This window comes from Amborella trichopoda, chromosome 1 (assembly GCF_054954075.1).
Source record: "Amborella trichopoda isolate Santa Cruz 75 chromosome 1, AtrichopodaSantaCruz75HAP2 v2.0, whole genome shotgun sequence".
In the NCBI taxonomy this organism is placed as follows: Eukaryota; Viridiplantae; Streptophyta; class Magnoliopsida; order Amborellales; family Amborellaceae; genus Amborella; species Amborella trichopoda.
The window spans coordinates 7,351,436-7,371,831 of record NC_142336.1 but is presented as its reverse complement, the minus strand read 5'-3'; the positions used below and the strand labels follow the sequence as shown (position 1 = coordinate 7,371,831).

General features: G+C 32.5%; 1 protein-coding gene across 1 annotated transcript; it reads left to right on the top strand.

The window, feature by feature from the left end:
* The first annotated feature begins 10,893 nt into the window (after nucleotides 1-10,893).
* LOC18426224 (putative F-box protein At1g50870) lies at nucleotides 10,894-12,519 on the top strand. The gene has a single exon (XM_006832882.3). It carries the CDS (start codon nucleotides 11,112-11,114, stop codon nucleotides 12,279-12,281), a length of 1,170 nt encoding a protein of 389 aa, XP_006832945.2. The 5' UTR covers nucleotides 10,894-11,111; the 3' UTR covers nucleotides 12,282-12,519.
* The last annotated feature ends 7,877 nt before the right edge of the window (nucleotides 12,520-20,396 follow it).

Here is a 20,396-nt window from a genome sequence, read left to right as displayed (position 1 = left end):
AAGGGTGCAAGTGTTGCGTAACAAGGAGATTCCTTTGGTCCGTGTATTATGGCAGTACCATTCAAGAGAAGAGTCGACTTGGGAACGAGAAGACGAAATCAGAGAAAAATACCCCTATCTTTTTCAGTAATCAGGTACACAAATTTAGAGGACTAAATTTCTTTAAGGGGGGAAAAATGTAACAATCCTAAAATTTCAAAAAAAAAAAAAAAAAGGGAGTAAAGATGCTTTTAAATAGGTGATGGTCTGTTTGAGTATGATGGTCCTTGGGGACCATCACTATTTTCAAAAATTTTTACTTTGGTTTAAACTTTTGCTTTTGCCTGCTTTTGCCTACTGCTGCTTGCTGCTTGCCACGTCCTTTAGTGGACATGGTTTTTGTATGTTAAAAGCAGACTCTTAACGCGACACCTCAGGTATGAGGTAGAGCGTAATAAAATAATATAATAATACGTTATAAGAATTTAAATAGGGGAGGTGAGCACTCCCACCCTAAAAAATTTTGAGATCTCTCTCTCTCTAGTAGAAACACAGTGAACTCCTCTCTCGAACCGAATTTTTATCGGAAGCTCCCTCTCAAATATTTGTGAGTAAGTGACATCGTCTTCCTGAAAAATAGTCTGTTTTTAATAAATAGTGATATTTCCGTCCAGGATCTTTATTTTATAAGTTTTGTGTGTAATTGACCCTATTGTCTCGAAAAATAGTCCATTCTTTTTAAAAATGAAATGAAATAATTATTTCTGCTTATTATCATGAATTTTAGGCGCGATAAATTTTATGCGCACGTGACCTCATTATCTTGAAAAATAATCTTTCTAATAAAAATTGTGATATTTTATCTATGTTAGAAATTTTGAATGCTGTAAATTAGAAAAATAAATTTATTTATTTTTCTTGTTTATTGTTAGAAATAAATGTGATATTTCTGCTTTTAGTAAAATTGTGATATTTCTTTCTACTGTTCTGAATATTTAAACATTGTAAACTTCATGTGCAAATGACTGCCTTACTAATTAAAAAAATTGACATTCTTGCAATTGATTATAGTATTGTTGTGAAATGCTTATTTGTGGATTGATATCCCATAAATTGTGATAATTCCGTAATCTTGAATTTTTATAAGAATTTTTCTATACATATTAAATTGGCAATTATGCTATAATGCCTTTACAAACTGCTACCTTTCTAAATTTGAGCCCAAAATATTTGATTGGTTATTTTTGAAATGTTATAGAGAGTGACTATTATTAATGGTTTAAGTGAAATTCATATTAATGATTTCAGTGATATGTTGAGTACATGATATTGCTGCTTTCGAATGTTTAAAGAAATTTAGAAATAATTTAAGTATGCAAGTGGACTCATCCGGTTCGCCGGTGAGGTATAAGTGGACCTATCTGGGACGCCGGTAGGGATTAAGTGGACTCATCCGGTACGTCGGTGAGGTATAAGTGGACCTGCAGGGATTAAGTGGACCTATCTGGGACGCCGATAGGGATTAAGTGGACCCATCAGGACGCTGATGGGGTATATAGGTGACCTACTTGGGACGCCAGTAGGGTATTTTGTGAAATCTTTTGAATTATGTACTACCGTTAAAAGTGTTATAAGCATTTCAATTACTCGGATTATACTTAATTATGCATTTATTGAAAGTGAAACTATTGATGCATTTCTGTTAATAGATCTCATTTTGAAAAATATTGATATCTTTCAATCATGATTATTTTTAGGATTATGATGATCACTTACTGAGTAGCCAAACTCATCAAACTATGGTAAACATTTTTTTTCAGGATAACTACGGATTCATTTTGAGTGCTAGTCAAGATCAACCTTGGAAGATACTGTTGTTGTGCTAGTTTTCTTTATTTATTTTGTAAGACCTCGCCACTGTAAATTTGTCCTATTAATAAATGTATATATGTTTTGTTTGTCACATCTCAAGAATAACAGTACTGTAAATTCTTGGAGTGTGACAACCTTAATGGGACTGTTTAAGGTTCTAACCTTATAGAAACCACACCCATTTTTAAAGCAATTAAAAAAGATTATTTTTTAACAAAAGTTGTTTTTCAAAACTAGGGTCTCTTTTTTTTAATGTTTCATACCTAGGATCTTGTCATCCATCAAATGGATGATTTGCATTCACTCCAAGAGTAATCCACTTAATAACTTTTTAAGGTGTAAATTCAATAGTTTTTTGGATTGATCACTGGGATGAGTAAAGAACACCTGCTTGTTTTGGAGTGAAACATGTCAATATGAGTAGGCTTTTGCTCGTGGGAGCAAGGAAATAATTTGCTCCCATGGGAGCACAAAGTCTTTTGAGAGACCTATTACGTGGTCCAGCTTGTGAGGCCTTGAATTGACTGAATTGATTGGGATTATGTGTATTTTGGGTCCTGCTCTTTGATAAGTAAAGGATGTATGGATTTTATTTAAAATGTATATCATGTATTTATTTATTTAAAATGTATATCATGTATTTACTTTTGGCACAAGAATGTCATCAATCATTTATATCTTTTTAACGTGAAATCTAACATCTTGGAGTGTGTCACTTTGTTTGAGTACTTCCAGATAAGATGTTTTTGAAAGAAAGACCTATGTGATCTTTTCCAAGGAAATATAATTTTTTTTTAATGATAATAATCATCCCTTTTTTATTTTGGCAAAAAGATCACTTACAGATGGTCTTTTTATAATAAATAAATATTTCAAAATAAAACAAGACAACAATAAAATTAAAACTCAACCACTTGATGCCATTTTTATAACTTAATACTACGCTTGAGAATATAAAATAAAAAAGCAAAGTAAGTAGAAGAGAAGATGTCGGAGATTACCTCGACCGGGCTTATTACACCTCATACTGAGTCACCACATCCAATGGCAAGGGATCAGCGGTCTAGCTTCAATCTCGAACAAAAAAAGTTAATTTCGGCCAAATTGGGTAACCACTATTAAATATCTACAAACTCCTAACACCAAAATAATTAGGTTCAAACCCTAATTTTCCCAGCTCTTAAGTTAGGCCCTGAGAGATCGGGAGAGTCTCTAGGGTTGGGGAGAGAGGAGAGAGGGGTGTGGCTCCTAGGGAGGAAAGAGAGGTAGAGTCTCTAGAGTTGGGGCATGGCCCCCTAGGGTTTCTAAGAGAGAGAGTTAGAGAGAGAAACCCCCTAGGGTTTTTAAGAGAGAGTTAGAGAAAGAAAATCAAAGAGGAGAGAGAGGGGTATGCCCCTAGAGAGGAGAGAGAAAGAGTTTATGGGAGAGAGAGAGGTGTGTAGATGTGGGGAGAGCTCTGCTATTTATAGTGAAATTTAGATCTAGGGTTTCCTATAGTTTATTTTTTTCTTGAGATTGAATATGGATCGTTGATCAAGGTGACTTGTGGGGTGAGAGATTTGAGTCATCCATTCCATAATGCGTCATCAACATTATAGAAGGTGCATGAACCATTATCTCCCTTTTCTTAAACCATTTTTCCCATCAATATATTTAAATAAGTTAAATCTATTAAAATATCATGCATTCCATAAAATTGTATAATCCATCTCATATATTCCATAAGAATATATCAAATAATATCAAGTTTATATATACCTTCAATAATCAAGATAAGATATGGTCAATATTTCCTAAGCAATATTTCCTAAGTAATATTTGACCATATGCTACAAGATATAGTTATCATATTTAATAAACTTGAACACAAAGCAACAAGAGAAGGGTGGGGGCGTGCCACCCATGTATGGCATGTGGGGCCTCACCTAATACCCACACGGTGGGCCCATGTACACTATGGACCCCGTGCATTTTTTAATAAATATTTTAAAATTAAACAAAATAAATTTTAAAACATTATAACTTTGTAAATTAATAACTTCATTTTTATAAGTCAAAAAATAATAAATAAAATATCAAATGACTTATAAAAATTCAAACAATAAATCTAAAATAATTAAATAATTAAATAAACATAATTAAATTAATATGATGGGAAGTGGATCTATATGGTTTAGGAATTCTATCAACGATCATGGGGTACTCCACCTTCAACTGTGGACTACAGACCACATTTGCTTTATCAAACCAACCCAGTATTTCTCATTACCCACAATCCAAGCAGGGGCTCATTAGCGGGTCACCAAAGTCTGATCGATAACCCAAGGTGTCGCAATCTCAGTTTATGGATTACAGGTCCGCCTTTAGAGACGAGTCAAGGTCACTACGACCTGATGCCCCATAGCTCTATGGTGTATAGGGGTATCTCTCTCGCACATGCATATGCTTCACCCAAAGGTGGATAACTGGATTTCCCAAATGATCTATTGATATACATGCCGTATGATGAAACATGGAAGGGGATTAACCCCTGTCTCTGTAGGCCTACCATCACACACAATGGTCACACAGTCCCTAGTCTCACTCATCCAAGCATAAGCTCCGACCGCATCAATGGCTAACCCAAAACTCTTTTGGGTTTATTCTTTATGCTCAGGTACCCGACTGACCTATACCGTCAAGCGCAGTCCGTTATCAACGAACATCATTTGCTTAGTATGATCATCAAGAGACCACACTCCCACTGAGTTTATGTTCCACTATAATAAATGTTTTCATTACACACTCATAAAGCCTTTAAAGGCCACATAAACCCAACAGTTTCGTGGAAATTTCTCTTTAAAATTAAGTCAACCACACAATTCTCTATTGTTCTACACCAGAATTGCACTGAAAAAATGTTGACTCTAGTTCGATTACCGAGTTAGAATTGCGCCGGTTCAATTAGCGATTGGACTGGCCGCTAAATCACCAACAAAAGCCAATTAAAACCATAAAATATGCAATCAATTTTTTCTCAAGAACATATTTATTCTACTGAATAGAATGAGTCTGCGTTAGTCTGCGGTTCCTACGGTTCAGTCCAATTCTGGTAAGACTATTCTTGACAATTACCAAAAGTCCTGAGTTGACTGCTTTATCTCTCCAAGTCTAATCGATAACATTCTTTCTTCTTTACTTTTCTTTTCCTTTTCTTTTTTTTTTTTTTTTTTTGGTGTAGTATAAAACCCTAGAATGTTACAACCCTAATAATCAAGAGCCGACATGTAACCAGTCATAAAAGGTTGTTTGGATGTTGAAAAACCCAATAATTGATCATCTTGACATCGAGATGTATGAGTATGAAAAGAAAAAAAAAAAGATTTCGAGTATGCAAAATAGTCTATCTTGCAACACATTATTTGGACCGTCTATTTTCAAGATTTTTAAATATTCATAGATCTACTTGATTTATACTATTTTTAAATTTTTTAAATTTTTGTAATTAGAGATGAAAATAGATTCTCACGCCATCTTAAGAATTTTGATTTCAATATTACATTTATGATAAAATTTAGAGGTATACTTTAATTGATTGTTTAAAGTTGCAACCTCAGGCAAACCGCACCCTCTGGAAAAATTGTTTAAAAAAACTGGGGCCTCATCATTCAAATGGAAGAATTGCATCCACTTCAAGAGGAATTTACTTTAACAAATTTTAAGGGTGTCAATTCAATAGTTTTTTGCAATGGTTTAAAAAACGGATCGGTGACCCGGATCGGGCTTCCAAAAAACCGATCCGGATCGGCGAATCGGCGATTCGGATCGGGAATCGGGTGAATCGGTCAGAATAAAGCTTAAAAAAAATTCGAAAAAATTATAAAAATTCATTATAAATATTGTTTTTTAGGAATTCAATAAAAAATGAGGGTACTCCATTAAGAATTTTCATGTTTTTGAATGAATATGCGAATATTGATATGTTCTTTCCCTGCATGAACCGCTATTCAGCATTTAATTTACAGTATTTCGTGCTCATCCCTACAGTGTTGCTGTTGGGACTCGATATGTGAATAATATGGCTGGGATAGGGTGGCCTCAGAATCATCATCTCTCTCGTTTTCTCTTAGAATAATATGGATTAAAAAAAAAAAAAAACAAATTTTCAAAAAAATCGATCATGGATTAAAAAAAAAATCACAAATTTTCAAAAAATTCTATCATGGATTACAAAAAAAAATTCGATCATGGATTAAACAAAAAAAATCACAAATTTTCAAAAAATTCAATCATGGATTACATAAAATTCGATCATGGATTACATAAAATTCGATCATGGATTACATAAAATTCGATCATGGATTACAAAAAAAAACAAACAAAAAAAACAAACAAAAAAAAACAAAAAATTCAATCGTGGATTACAAAAAAAGAAAAAAATAGTTCGATCATGGATTACAAAAAATTCAATCATGAATTACAAAAAACTCTATCATGGGTTACAAAAAAAAGCAAAAAACAAAAAATTCAATCATGGATTACAAAAAAAAAAACAAACATTTCGATCATGGATTACAAAAAAAAAACAAACATTTCGATCATGTATTACAAAACATTCGATCATGGATTACAAAAAAACAAAAACAATTCGATCAGGGATTACAAAAAAATCGATCAAGTATTACAAAAAAATCTATCATGGATTACAAAAAAAAAAAAAAAAAAAAAAAAAAAAAAAAAAAAAAAAAAAATCCGTACGGAATCGCCGATTCACTGTTCGGAATCGTCCGGTTCTCTCTAGAACCGGACGATTTCCGATTTTTTGGACGATCCGGTCCCTTTTCACGATTTTCGAGTCGAACCGAGCGAGTCCGGTTCGACTCGGCGTTTTTTAAAACGCTGGTTTTTTGGATTGATCAATGGGATGAATAAAGAACACCTGCTTGTTCTGGAGTCTACAAGTAGGCTTTTGCTTGTTGGAGCGAGTGCACAATTTGCTCCCATAGTTCAATAGAGCGCGTATTAAATTTTTTTTTTTTTTTTTAATAAGATCAGGTCTTTTTGCTGATCTTTTGAAAATATTGCAGTTTAAAACCTTTTATTAAAAAATTAATTGATTGATTTATTTTTATTTTTTTTTTGAAGGACGTGTTTTTTTAACTGCAACTGCAACTTGCTAATTATGGTTTTGAGTGCCTAACGTTTTTTGCTTGGGGGCACTTTTGCTAGAATTGTATAAAAATCAAAAATTAGATTTTTGGATTGAACGATTCTTCTTGTTTTGAATTTTTCTTTCTTTAAAAAGAGCTAGGGCTTTTTTGGGTTATGTTGAGAAAGTGAATGAGGTGAAGAATGATTTTGTGTCCTATTTTTAGGAAAAATGCTATAAGCTTGTATTACTCATGTTTTTGGCTTCTTTGGATTATGTTGAGAAAGGGAAGGAGGTGAAGAAGGATTTTTTGTCCCATTTTTGGGAAAAATGGTATAAGCTTGTGTTGCTCATATTTTTAGGTCATACGAAGTGAAACGGGAAAATCGTGACTTTTGAATGATCATAAGAATGTATTCTTGATGATGTTTTTTCATCAATTTTCTCTTTTTGAGGTAACATTATATCCTCTTGTAAATTTTTGTTTTGATAGTGGAATATTTGCTGATTTACCCGTAGACGTAGTCCTACAAGGTAAACCACGTTAATTCGTGTTGTGGTTTGACTCTCTTTAATTTTCTCTCATGACAATGTTTTCTATTTTTAATTTATTTTTTTAAATTGTTGTACACAATCTTTGAGGTTATTATTCGATTATCAATTTTACATATTTGGTATTGAATGTGTGATATTCAGTGATCGAGAAAATTAGGGTTTCCGGTATTTGGATCTTCAATAGATTTTTGTGTTTTTTCTTTTTTTTATCTTGATGCTCAGTAGGAGATCAGCAAAAATGATAAGTTTTTATTTGATTTTTATACTCTTTTTTTTTTTGCATTTTATGCATGGTTTTTAGGAACTTTCTCTCCCTAAAAGAAACATTAAGGAAATTTTGGGGATTTTTTTACAAAATTATGCATCAAAAGGGTATCTGTGCATTTTATCCTGGTTATGGGTCCTAATCTATATCCCAGATACATATACGGGTCTGGGCCTCTTTGGATATGTCGGTTTGGGTACGGGTCCAACAAGTAGTATTTTGGGTTCGAGTCCAGCAACCCGTTGAGCAACTCGAGGATACTTGAGCAGCAATGCCTGACCTTCTCTCTCTTCGACTCTTTTTCTCAAAGATTGATTTTTACCTTTGAATTTTAAGGAAATTTAAGTTTTACGATTAAATTTTTTAAATAATTTACCAGGATAAAAGTATTGAAAAATAGTGAAAAAGCTTTTGGTAATTATGAAAAATTTAAATTTGGAAAATGTTTTGGTAGGGCTCAAGCCCTATCAAAATAAGTAAAGCCTAATCTTGAAAGTCACCAAATATTGTCGTTGTGGAGTTCGAAAACTTTCAAATCGATCATCTCAGCCTTAGCCATTATGGCTATTAAAAAAAAAAAAGAAAACAAAAAATATTTTAATTTAAAAAAATAGTGTGTATATTGTATTACATTAGCTGGACCATCTATTTCACCATAAAAATAAGTGTTCACGGATCTGCAAGAACTCTATCAATTTTTTAGCTTCAAATTTCATAATTAGTGTTGAAAATTGATTTTACCGCCATTATAGAGATTATGATGCTCAAAGTGCTTTTATAGAGAAAGATGGTGAGGCTTTACTTTAGTTTCATAAATCCTAGGCCTTATAGAAAGGGAAAAAGTTTATATAGAGCTGAGGCTCTAAACAATCAAATTAGAACCCACCTCAAAAATTTCATTAGAAGAGGTTATCTTGATGCCCCAATATCCTCAAATTAATCATCGAGACATCAAGATGCATGGATATGAGAAAAAATAGCTAAGGTTTGGAAATAGTGCATCTTGTATCGTATTTTTGGACTGTCAATTTTCAAAATTTTTAAGTTTTTTTAGTTTTGCTTGATCTACAATATTTTTTAAGCTTTAGATTTTATAATTAAATATAAAAGTATATTTTAAAGTTATCACAAAGATTTTCAATATTAAAACCACATTTCTCGACACTATTTGAAGGTAGGTTCTAATTTGATTGTTTAGAGCCTCGGATCTGTACAAATCTCACCCAATAGAAGGTGCACCCTTTTAATTTTAAGCATTAAGTTTCAGGAAATTCAATTTTTACTATTATTAAATAATCAGGAAATTGAAGTCTTACCATTAAATTTTCATAAAAATTTATCATGATAAAGATATTGAGAATCAATAAAAAAATTTCGGAAATTTTAAGGAAATTCAATTTTAACCATTCAAGAAAATTAATTTGTATCTTTAAATTTTAAAGAAATTTACATAGAATGCCATTTGAATAGTTATATTCTATAAATTATTCTTAAAAAGTTAAATTTAGGTAATAATAAAATATTAATAATATCAATAGTTTTGAATATTTCTGAATTGTTTTTCAATTTTTTGAAGAGCTTTTTGTCCCATTTGGTAACCTCACGTAGAACTTAACCGACCCGCACTGGGCCCAGGGCCGTGTTCCGTGCCCGATTCAGGCAATCCTACATTGGGAAAGACAGCTTACTTGGTGAGAGGGAGAGTGTCCCTTACATGGCAGACTTTCCAAATAAGAAAAGGAAAAAATTTTATGTAAGGATTCTACCTTATAATCTAGAACTACGGATGCCCTAAAAAATCCATCAAACAAAGGTGGTTTTAATGTTGAAAAACTTTTTGATTGATCATTTTGACATCGAGATATATGGCTATGAAAAATAAAAAGATTTTAAGTCTCAAAAATAATATATTTTACAACATATTATCTACACCGTCCATTTTCAAGATTTTCATATGTTTATAGATCTACTTGATTTTAATTATTTTTGAAATTTAAAATTTTATAAGTAGATATAAAAATAGATTTTGAGATAATCCTAAAACCATTTTACATCAAAATTATAGATCATGATAACATTTGAAGGTGCACTTTACCTCTACACCTACAGATGCATCCGTATGCCATCAGCAATAAGAAAATAAGAGAGAGAGAGTCCTAATAAAAGAGAGAAAGAGTGAGAGAGTGAAATAAGAGCAATGATTAAATACAATAGTTGTATCGTAGTATTATGCAGCGATACTTCTAGAAAATCATGTCTGTGGTATTTATATGACCTCAAATTTTGTACACACACTCTCTTCATTTCAATCATCAATCTCAAAAAAAAAATCCAATTTAAACCTTAGAAATGGTCAAAATGAGTCCCTTCCTAATGAATCTAGACCATTCATTTTATTCATCTAATGATAATAAAACCATCTAAAAAAATTGGAAATGAAACATCATTTTAAAGCCTAAATTTAAGCATCTCACCAAATTAAACGGCGTATGTTAATTGGGTTAAAAAATACTTTCTAGGTTATAGTTTAAATTTTTTTATTTTTTGTGATCATTCATTACAATGGTAAGAGTGTTTATTTCAAAATTTGGATCAAACAAATAGTCTTTTGTATCATGTATGAAATCATTGCCCATGAAATAAATAGGAAACGTTTATATAGAGCCGAGGCTCTAAACAATCAAATTTGAACCTACCTCAAAAATTTCATTAGAAAAAGTTATTTTGATGTTTAAATATCTTCAAATTGATCATCTCGACATCAAAAATCGTGAATAAGAGAAAAAAATAGATTTCAAGTTTTAAAAATAGTGTCTTTCGTACGTATTTTTGGACTGTTAATTTTTTAAATTTTAAAATTTTCATAAATATATCGATCTACATTATTTATGAAGCTTTAAACTTTATAAATAAATATAAAAATATATTTTAAAACTATCACAAATATTTTCAATATTGAAATGGCATCTCTCGACAGTAGTTGAAGGTAGGCTTGATTTGATTGTTTAGAGCCTAGGCTCTATACAAACGGCACCCGAAACAAATAGGCTCACTTTTCCTCTCTCTAAAAGTAGGTTTGACAGAGAGGGAGTGAAGTTTTAGAGAGAGAAAGAGTGTGAAGATTTCAGAGAGAGAAAGAGTGAAAATTTTTAGAGAGAGAAAGGGTTTGAAGATCGATTGAGAGAAAAAGAGTGTTTGATCTTCCTGCTTGCTTGTTTGGTCTGGAGATGGGTTCTCTCTGTTAAGATTTCTAGAGAGAGAAAGTTTGAAGATCGATAGAGAGAAAAGGGAGTGTTTGATCTTCCTGCTTGCATGTTTGGTGGGGAGATGGGTTCTCTCTGTTGCGCTCTCCCTGATGAACTGATGCTCAAGATCCTCACCCAACTCCCCGTTCAATCCATTCTCAACTTCAAAGCAATCTCCAAATCATGGAATGAAACCCTCTCCTCTCCTTCCTTCGCCACTGCTCACTCTCTCTCCTCTTCCCCATTCTCTCCAACCTTCCCTCTTTTCGTCCAGAAAAGTGGAATCTTCTCCATCCCTCCTCCGCCCCGATGTTTGTCTCTCTCCCCCAATGATACTCAGCCCCAACTTCTGAAGCACCTGCCTGATGATGCCTCAGTCGACGGCCTCACAACCTGCAACGGCTTAATCTGCTTCTATGACAGAACCTCTCAATCTTATTACATCGGCAATCCTGCAACTTCTAAGTACACGGTGGTTCCGGCACCTGTAGATTGCTTTTACAACGGAGTTGTTGGCCTCGGCTATGACCCCATCTCCTTTAGTTTCAAGATATTGATACAGTGCTCACCTAAAAGTGATACCCCTTGGAGATGGTGCCTGTTCTCCTCGCTTACCAGGTGCTGGGAAACAGTCGAAGCGCCAACGACGCCTAAAACAGTCGAAGCGCCGACGCCCAAGTTTGATCATCGTTGCGACAGAGCAATGGCATGTACCGGGAGCACCTGCTATGGCGTATTTTGCTCCTGTCCAAATTTTGTGGCTTTCGACCTAAACACAAAATCATGGGATTCATTCCCACCTCCGGAGGGTCTCTCGTATTCTTGCAGAAGACTGGGCGGACTCTTTATCCACACTTGCAAATACCTTTTGAAAACCCAAATGTGGGGTGACCGGGTTTGTATTTTCAATATAAACCATGATTTAGAGTTGAAAATATGGGTTTTAAATAGAGAGATGAGGAACTGGGAGCTGGTGGTGAACGCGGGCCTGCAAAATTTGAAGGATAAACCTGGCAATACACTTGAGGCCCTTCTCTTGGTGGGTGACACATTATTCATTTCAAGACACAATGACAGATTATTCATTTCAAGAAGACACAGAGATCGTCATTCAACAAAAATCACCATAGCATATAATGTGAGAAGTCACCAATTTACAATAATTGAAGATCTTTCCTTGCGCAATGTATTTGATTTTGTGCCCTATAAGACAACCCTCTTATCCTGGGACGCATAGAAGCTCAACTCTGGTAGTTTTCGAGTATGGTTTGATGACATCCATTCTCTCTCTGTTTTCGTTTCTCTTTTGCTGAGTTAAACCTTTTTGTGTGAGTGGTCTTGGGATTTTGGCAATTCGCAGTTTGTTTTTATTGGATTTCATTAGCTGGACTGGTTTCGGTTGTCGTCTTCTTCCATTTGAAAGATGCAATTGTAGGATTGTAACTGCTTTATGCTATTGTTTCTATCAGTGTAAATCAGCTTGCTTCTCTTTGCTATTTTAGTTATTTTAGTTAAATCAGCTTTTTCACTTTCCTAGCTATTTCAGTTATGAAAAACATCACTCCAATTGGATTACAAATCCAAATATTTCAAGTTGGTTACAAATATCATTTGATCTAGGTATTGTTTTTGCAATAATCGGTGATTAAACTAATGCAATGGAAATGTTGATCAGGATTTTTTGTCCATGCATTTGGAGCTATTTATTTCTAATTGTTCACTGACACTGACTCTAAAGTCTCTAGGATTGGTGCATCAATTTTGGAATTGGTCGAACTGAATATTTTGAGCAACTTGACTTGATATGTCACTACAAAGAAATGTGAAATTATCTTTGTAGAATATATTTGCAGTCAAATAAATCTAGATACCTCAGTTGTTTCAAGAATTTTTTCTTTGAAACAAGGACAAAATTTTATTTAGGATGACTAGCTTGTGGGCTGAAAATGCCTCGATGAACCATTTGTATGCCGGTGAGAATTTCTTTTCTAAGAATAAGATTATGATTACTTAGACTTCTCAGGGGTTTATGTTTAGAGCTCAACTTAGTGGAGCATTTATTCAACTCTGTACACCCTACCGTTGGTTCAAGATGCCCTGGAAGATTTACCTGCCAAGGAGACCAAAGTGAGCTTCTTGTTTCTTCTCGTGCATTTACAAGTTTAGAGATTACATTGTTGTCTTTTGTGCCTATTGTAGTCATGGCCACTATCTTGAATAAGATATAAAACATATGAACAAGGAATACAAAATTGACATCCACAAGCTTGGATGCCTGTCCATCTTGTTTGGGCTTGACAATTAGAATTTTCAGAAGACTAATAACTTGATGAAGCGTTTGGTTGTATTGGTAACTATCTACATAAAGTTTTACATACACTCTACATAATAATCTTATTTCCTATTCTAGTTCCATCTGTGGTTCTGTGCTCTCACCTCCTAACAGGAACATCAGTGATTCAAGTTCATTTGGTAATCTACTAAACCTAGATATGCCTCACTTCTGCAATTAGTTTCTGAATATGTCACTTTGGTTGGGTATTTCACTTTGGTTTGACCAGCCGTATATGTAGAAAGTAATCTCTTTTTTTACATTCTCAATATGTCTCTAGTAATATTTGTCTATTAACCTAAGGATCTAGTTTAATTGCTCCAAAAGAGTAGGATTTGAGTAGTTAACACTTTGGTTTTTTAGTTTTTTTTTTTTTTGGGTAGTTCTGTGGTATGAATCGAACTTGAGATGTTGCGTTGCTAAGACCCTAAGCACTCTAGTCCAAGCACCATTCCTAGGTACTTAACACTTAGTATGTTAGAATGCAAATGTTTGGTATGTTCTCTGTATTTTAAATACCCCATCTTTTCAGGTTATGAAGTCTCCATTAACTTGTGTAACTTTAGGGATGTTTGAATAAATTTCGAGGAGTTCCCGTGCGAGTTGAATTATTATTATTTGAGCATTAACATGTAACGTCCATTAGAAGTAAATATGCACAAGAGAGTACAAAGAAGATTGAGATTGTTTGATGAATACCCATGAGGGTTGATGAGCATCACCATAAGCTAAAGATCATCAGCCTCATTACTACCTTCGCTAAAGTAATGATTTAAAACCACACAGTTCCTGGACATGAGATCCTTTACTTCATACAAGATATAAATTTATGCCCTAGGTACCCTTGTTGTCCCCTTACTCCAAGCAGTCATATTGGTAGAAACCTCTTCAACAAGCTTATGGCCATCAAACGAAGATAATAGCTTTAACCTTTCCAAAAGGGCTCTAACTCCAGCTTCATTCGCTGTGACTGCATTACATGGTCTCAAGTAGGACAACAAAGTATGATCTTTGTGGTCTCTAACTAATCTTCCAAACCTGCAATATTGGGAATCCTTGAAAACCATCATCAAAATTAAGTCTAAAAACAATTTTCAAGTGTGCCATCCACGCACCCTATCTCCTTTTAATTTATTATCTGGCGCTGTCACCTCTTTGAAATTCAAGATAATATACCAGAGTGAAACAAATCTTGTAAACTAGCCTGTGTTAAATTTGGGTTTGCTTCCAGGCTCAATCCACTTGGGGATGCTATGCACTAACCTCCCAAAGTTCCACACATGGGTCAGTGATAACACATATAATACTTTAAAGAATGAAGACTTTTCGAGCTATGATCTTTGAAAGAACTTCATTACAAGAGTATATGGATTAGGGCAATGATTTCATGCAACCGTTGAATAGTAATATGATGCAACAACCTTAAAAAACCATTTATGGCCATTTGTTTGATCAAATTTTGAAATATACACTCTTGTCATTCTAATGAACAATCACAAAAAAAAGAGAAAATTGAAAACACAACTTAGAACGTATTTTTTTAGCCCAATTAACATAGGCCGTTTATTTTGGTGAGATGCTTAGATTTAAGTTTAAGAAGGATTTTTTCATTTCCAATTTTTTTAGATGGATTTATTATCATTAGATGAACAATTTTAAAAAAGAAAAAATTGATTTTGAGTTTATAAAGGCTAAGATATTGAAATTTACAAAATGAATGGTCTAGATTTGTTTTAGAGGGGACTCATTTTGACCATATCTACTATCCAAATTGAGCTTTGTGTTTTTGGGGGATTGATTATTGGAATGAAGAGAGTGTGAGTACAAAATTTGGAGTCATACAAATACCGCAAACATAGTTTTCTAGAAGTGTCATTGCATTATATTATGATACAACCATTGCATTGCATCATTGTTCGATGGATTAAGGCACCAATACAAGTCCAATTCCCATTCCCTAAACCTCAATGAGCCTTTCTCTTCTGGCATTCTTCCTTAGTGCAATACAAGTCCAATTCCCATTCCCTAAACCTCAATGAGCCTTTCTCTTCTGGCATTCTTCCTTAGTGCAATCCATATTTTGTTTGCGACCTGAGAAAACTGCTCCCTAGTTTGGTGACCTGACTGATTTTGCCACTCTCTCTCTTAACAGATCTAAAGGTTACATCTTGCATTGCAGGGGTGCAGGAACCCCAGAATTTCTCAGGCTCCGCATTTCTTCAAAAAAACAAAAATTTTCTCTTGCATCACTACACCGGTCTCAATCCGAAATCACATTCAAGTCCAACCTTTTGTCAAACTTGTTAGCAAGGACTTATAAAAGGAAAGCAAATATCGGAATAATAAGTTAAGAACATGAAACATAATACAAAAAATTATCCAACTCTTTTCATCGGGTCTCACAATTGATTAGTATGTCCATTCAAAACTGGTCAAACATTTATTTTGACCTTGGTAGTAAAAATTTATAAAAATAAAAATATAGGAATAATAATTTAAAAACATGAAAAGTAAAAACTAATGCACCATTCAGTTGATACCCATTCACCAGCTTCTCTCGCATATGGAAAGAAACTAATCTTAGAAGATGAGAAATAAACTTTTTCAAGACTATAAAAGGTTTATGAGAAATTCCATAAAATACATTTTCACTATGTGATAAGAGAAAGTAGGATCATGTTCATCCCACACCTTCCATCAAGGTTTTAAAATAAGCAATGCACGTTTTAAAAATAGCATTACAAATGTTTTTTCAAGGTCGAAAACTATAGCATCAAGGGTTTAAAAATAACTTCAACGCATGCTTTGAGAACCATCAAGGTTTTAAAAAAAACTTCAACGCATGCTTTGAGAAGGTATTACATAACTGTGAAAGTTAAGAAAATAGCATTTATACATTTAAAGCTAAAAGATTACGATAGAGTGGCCCATATAATTCTATCCTTCTGGCAACACATCGCCATGTTGCATTCCCATTCAACAAACTAAATTTGGTTCAACCAAAATGGGTATCCATTTCCACCGTTGACACCCTCAATTAACACTTTCAAAATGTAATTTATGGAAAAAATGGGTAGGAGCCTGTCTTTCCCACTTAACTACTCAAAAAAAAAAAAAAAAACTAAATATGATTAAGCTTTAATCTTTAATTCAATGGCATACATAATTTAGGGATAATACCTCGCCAATGATCAAATTTTGCCAAGTTCAAAAACAATTAAGACAGTTGAAAAAGTAAATAAAACAAATTTTGCTCAAAATCAAAAGGGAAACAAAGACTAGAGAGACTAGACTTTTCGCTACCATATCATTATTTCAAAATTTAAATGGCATAAACCCACCTCAAAACATCAAATTTTCTCTATCACATCACAAACAACATCAAATCTATAAAAAAATGAGATTATAAGAGCAAAGAGCTTAGACCGACCTGAAAACCAATATTTCCTCCCTCATCATCTCTAGAGAGAGAAAGAGAAAAGCCCCATGAAATAATGGATGGAAACACAATCGGAATGTGATCAACTGACATTCAAACAAGGACCGACATCTCAATATTCAGATATTTTTTCAAGATAATGAAAATTAATAATCCATTACCCCTATTTTTTCTGAAAATATCAAATTACATTATCTATAATGGTTTTGACTATTCTTTTAAAATTTTTTAGGGTTGGATGTGGCCGATCCAGTTTAAAGATCCACCGATCCAATCAAGTTTTCCGGATGGACGATCAGTGTCACCAATCCGTTTCTTAAAACCTTGTTTTGGACCACAACTTGGAAATCTCTTTCCAACCATGGTGGTGCTCGAGAATACACAAAATACTATGAGCATGGAGATTGATTTTGGATGGAATTCAGGGGGCTCTAAGATACAATGAAGTCATTTTCAATATTACAAACATGAGAAGAAATGGCGAAGTAGAACAGATGGCAAAGTTTGGCTCATAACAACATATGCTTTCTGATTATGAGGGGAAAAGTATACAAAGAGACTATTTACTTTGATACAAAGAGACTGTTTACTTTTTGTATAAGATGGTCACAATCGGTCTTGTTCCTTAAATTTCAAAATGGTTGGTTGTAAAAAAGTCATTGAACAAATATAAAGTTCCAAAACAAAAATTATTGGATTTATGTGAGTCACTCAAAACCATCCAATTTGACATCTAATAAGTAAGAATAGATGTCACCTCTATATAATAACGATTAATGATATCTTTGTAGACAACCCCTAACTTTGTCTATTCATTGCATGAAAAAGCGGTTCAGAACTCCAAGTTCAAAGCTGCTAAATTTTTAAAGAGTCCATCCAAAACTTAATAGGCCACATAGAAAACGAATATAATAATAAGGTTCAGGAGTTTCAAACTATGGGTATTTTGAAAAACAAAAAACACAGAAAATAAGACATGAGCAGTAGATGTGAAAAATAGAGACAATTTTTTAAAGGAAAAAGTTTATATAGGGTTGACACTTTAAATTGTAGAATTAAGGTGCACTTAAAAATCCATCGGAAAAAGGTAATTTTGATGTTGAAAAACCATCTAATTGACCATCACAATATCGACACGTATGCATATTAGAGAAAAAAAAAAAGAAAAAAGAAGGAGATTTCAAGTTCCAAGAATATGACATCTTGCAACATATTATCTGGACCGTTTTTTAAATATACTTGATTTGAAATATTTTTAAAGTTTAAAATTTTATAATTAAAAATAAAAATAGATTCTTAGACTATCCTAAAACTTTTCAACACCAAAATTACATCTTATAACAAAGTTTAGAGGTACACCTTAATTTAATTATTTAAGGTTCCAATTTCATGCAAACCTCCCCTTTTCTTGGAAGTTAAACAAATATTTACATTAGGGGGCCGTTTGGATACCTGAAAATATATTATCTATTAAATATATTATTGGCGTAATATATTACTGCCTAATACGTTACCTGTAATAGATTGTTACTGTTTGGATAGTATTTAGATGTAACCTGGGAAATACATGGCTACTGTTTGGCTATGTCTCTGTCTGGAAGAAATATGGGAAATGTATTTACCAATATTTTACCATCACTTGCCTATAAACTATCACTTCTTCTTTTTTTTCTTCACAAAATTCTACTGAAATGTAGAATTAAAGTCATCATCACATCATTCCAAAAATATTTTCTAATAATAACATCATCACCATTCCAAAAAGATTTTCTAATAATTTCTACCATTCTAAAGTCATCTTCACACAAATTCTTTATTTTGCATGCCTTTGGTACTTACATGAAATCACATGCCTTCTAACATGATTAGACTTTGGTTTCAAAATGATAAGTCATTGGAATAACATGTTTTTATTGTGATAAGCCTTATTTTTATTTATTTTTTATAGAAGTCTTTCAAATATCTATCTATATAATTTCAAATAAACAATAAATTTATGATACGAAATTAAAAATCTGTATGGTACGAGTTAAAAATAGGAAGAAGTTTGATTAGCAAACTAAAGGTTTGATAATTGCAGTAAAAAATTTTGAGGTATCGAAAGAAACTAAAGAGATATCTTATTTCAATTGAGCTTTTACTAATATCTTATGAGGATTATGTTGGGTGAAATTTTTTATTATAATTGTGTTGTGTAATTTCTTATATTGAACTTTTACTAATCTCTTATGAGGATTATGTTTGGTGAAATTTTTTATTATAATTGTGTTGTGCAATTTCTTATGTTGGATGTAATTTTTTATTATAATTGTGTTGTGCAATTTCTGAGGTTAGCAATCTTAAACAATCAAAATATGGTGTATCGCTAAATTTTATTGTAATATATAAATTTGGTGTTGAAAATTCTTAGTTTGGCTTGAGAATCCATTTTCATCTCTAGTAATAAAATTTTGGACCTTAAAATAGTTCAAATTAAAGTTGATCTATAAACACATGAAAACCTTGAAAATGGATGGTCGAGATAATGTATTGCAAGATGCACTAAATATATTCCAAGATGAATAATTTTTAGAACTTGAAATCTTTTCTTTTCATATTCATATATCTCGATGTCGAGATGATCAAGTAGAGGATTTTCCAACTTCAAAACAACCTTTTTTATGATGGATTTCTAGGTACATCTTAATTCTACAAAGTTGCAACCTCATATAACCTTTTTCCTTAGGTTTTTGCCATTTCTCAAAGGCAAAACCAACTCACAAGCTTAGCTATAAGGTAACACCATTTATTGTAATACATTTTTGGAACGCCAATTTTTAAGATTTTCAAGTTTTCATGGATATGCTCAATCGATACTATTTTTTAGGCTTTAAATTTAATACTTAGAGATGGAAATAAATTTTAAGGTTATCACAAAGATTTCTAATATTGAAACCACATTTCGCTTTAAATTTAATACTTAGAGATGGAAATTAATTTTAAGGTTATCACAAAGATTTCTAGTATTGAAACCACATTTCTCGAAACCATTTGAAAGTGCGCTCTACTTTGATTGTTTAGAGCCTCAGCTCTATACAAACTGTAGCCTTAATTAAATGTTAAGGTGCACAGTCATCACATTTATAATATCAAAAAAAAATCTCTTGAAAAGTTATAATTTTATTCCTATTAACACATAACTTTACTTGAATGATTATAATAAATTCATAACATTTAATTATAATTTTACTTAATTTTTGTAGTTAACATAATATTCAGCACATTACTACAATTATACTGTTATCATACTTACTGTTGTTGTAATATTTTACATCTATTCCAACTACAAATATTATAATAATTATTTGTTATATAAGATTTAATACAATCTGAATATAAAGTTGTAATCATATTATTATTATTATTATTATTTACAAATAGCAGTACTAATTAATACAAAATTAGAAAAATTCACGCTCATTATTTACGTATAAATTTATATAATTGTCATTCTATAATCACTACAAAGCAAACAATATTTGATTGTAAATATTTGAAAAAAAACAAAAAAGAATTTCGAACCTGTCTGATGCAGGAAGACG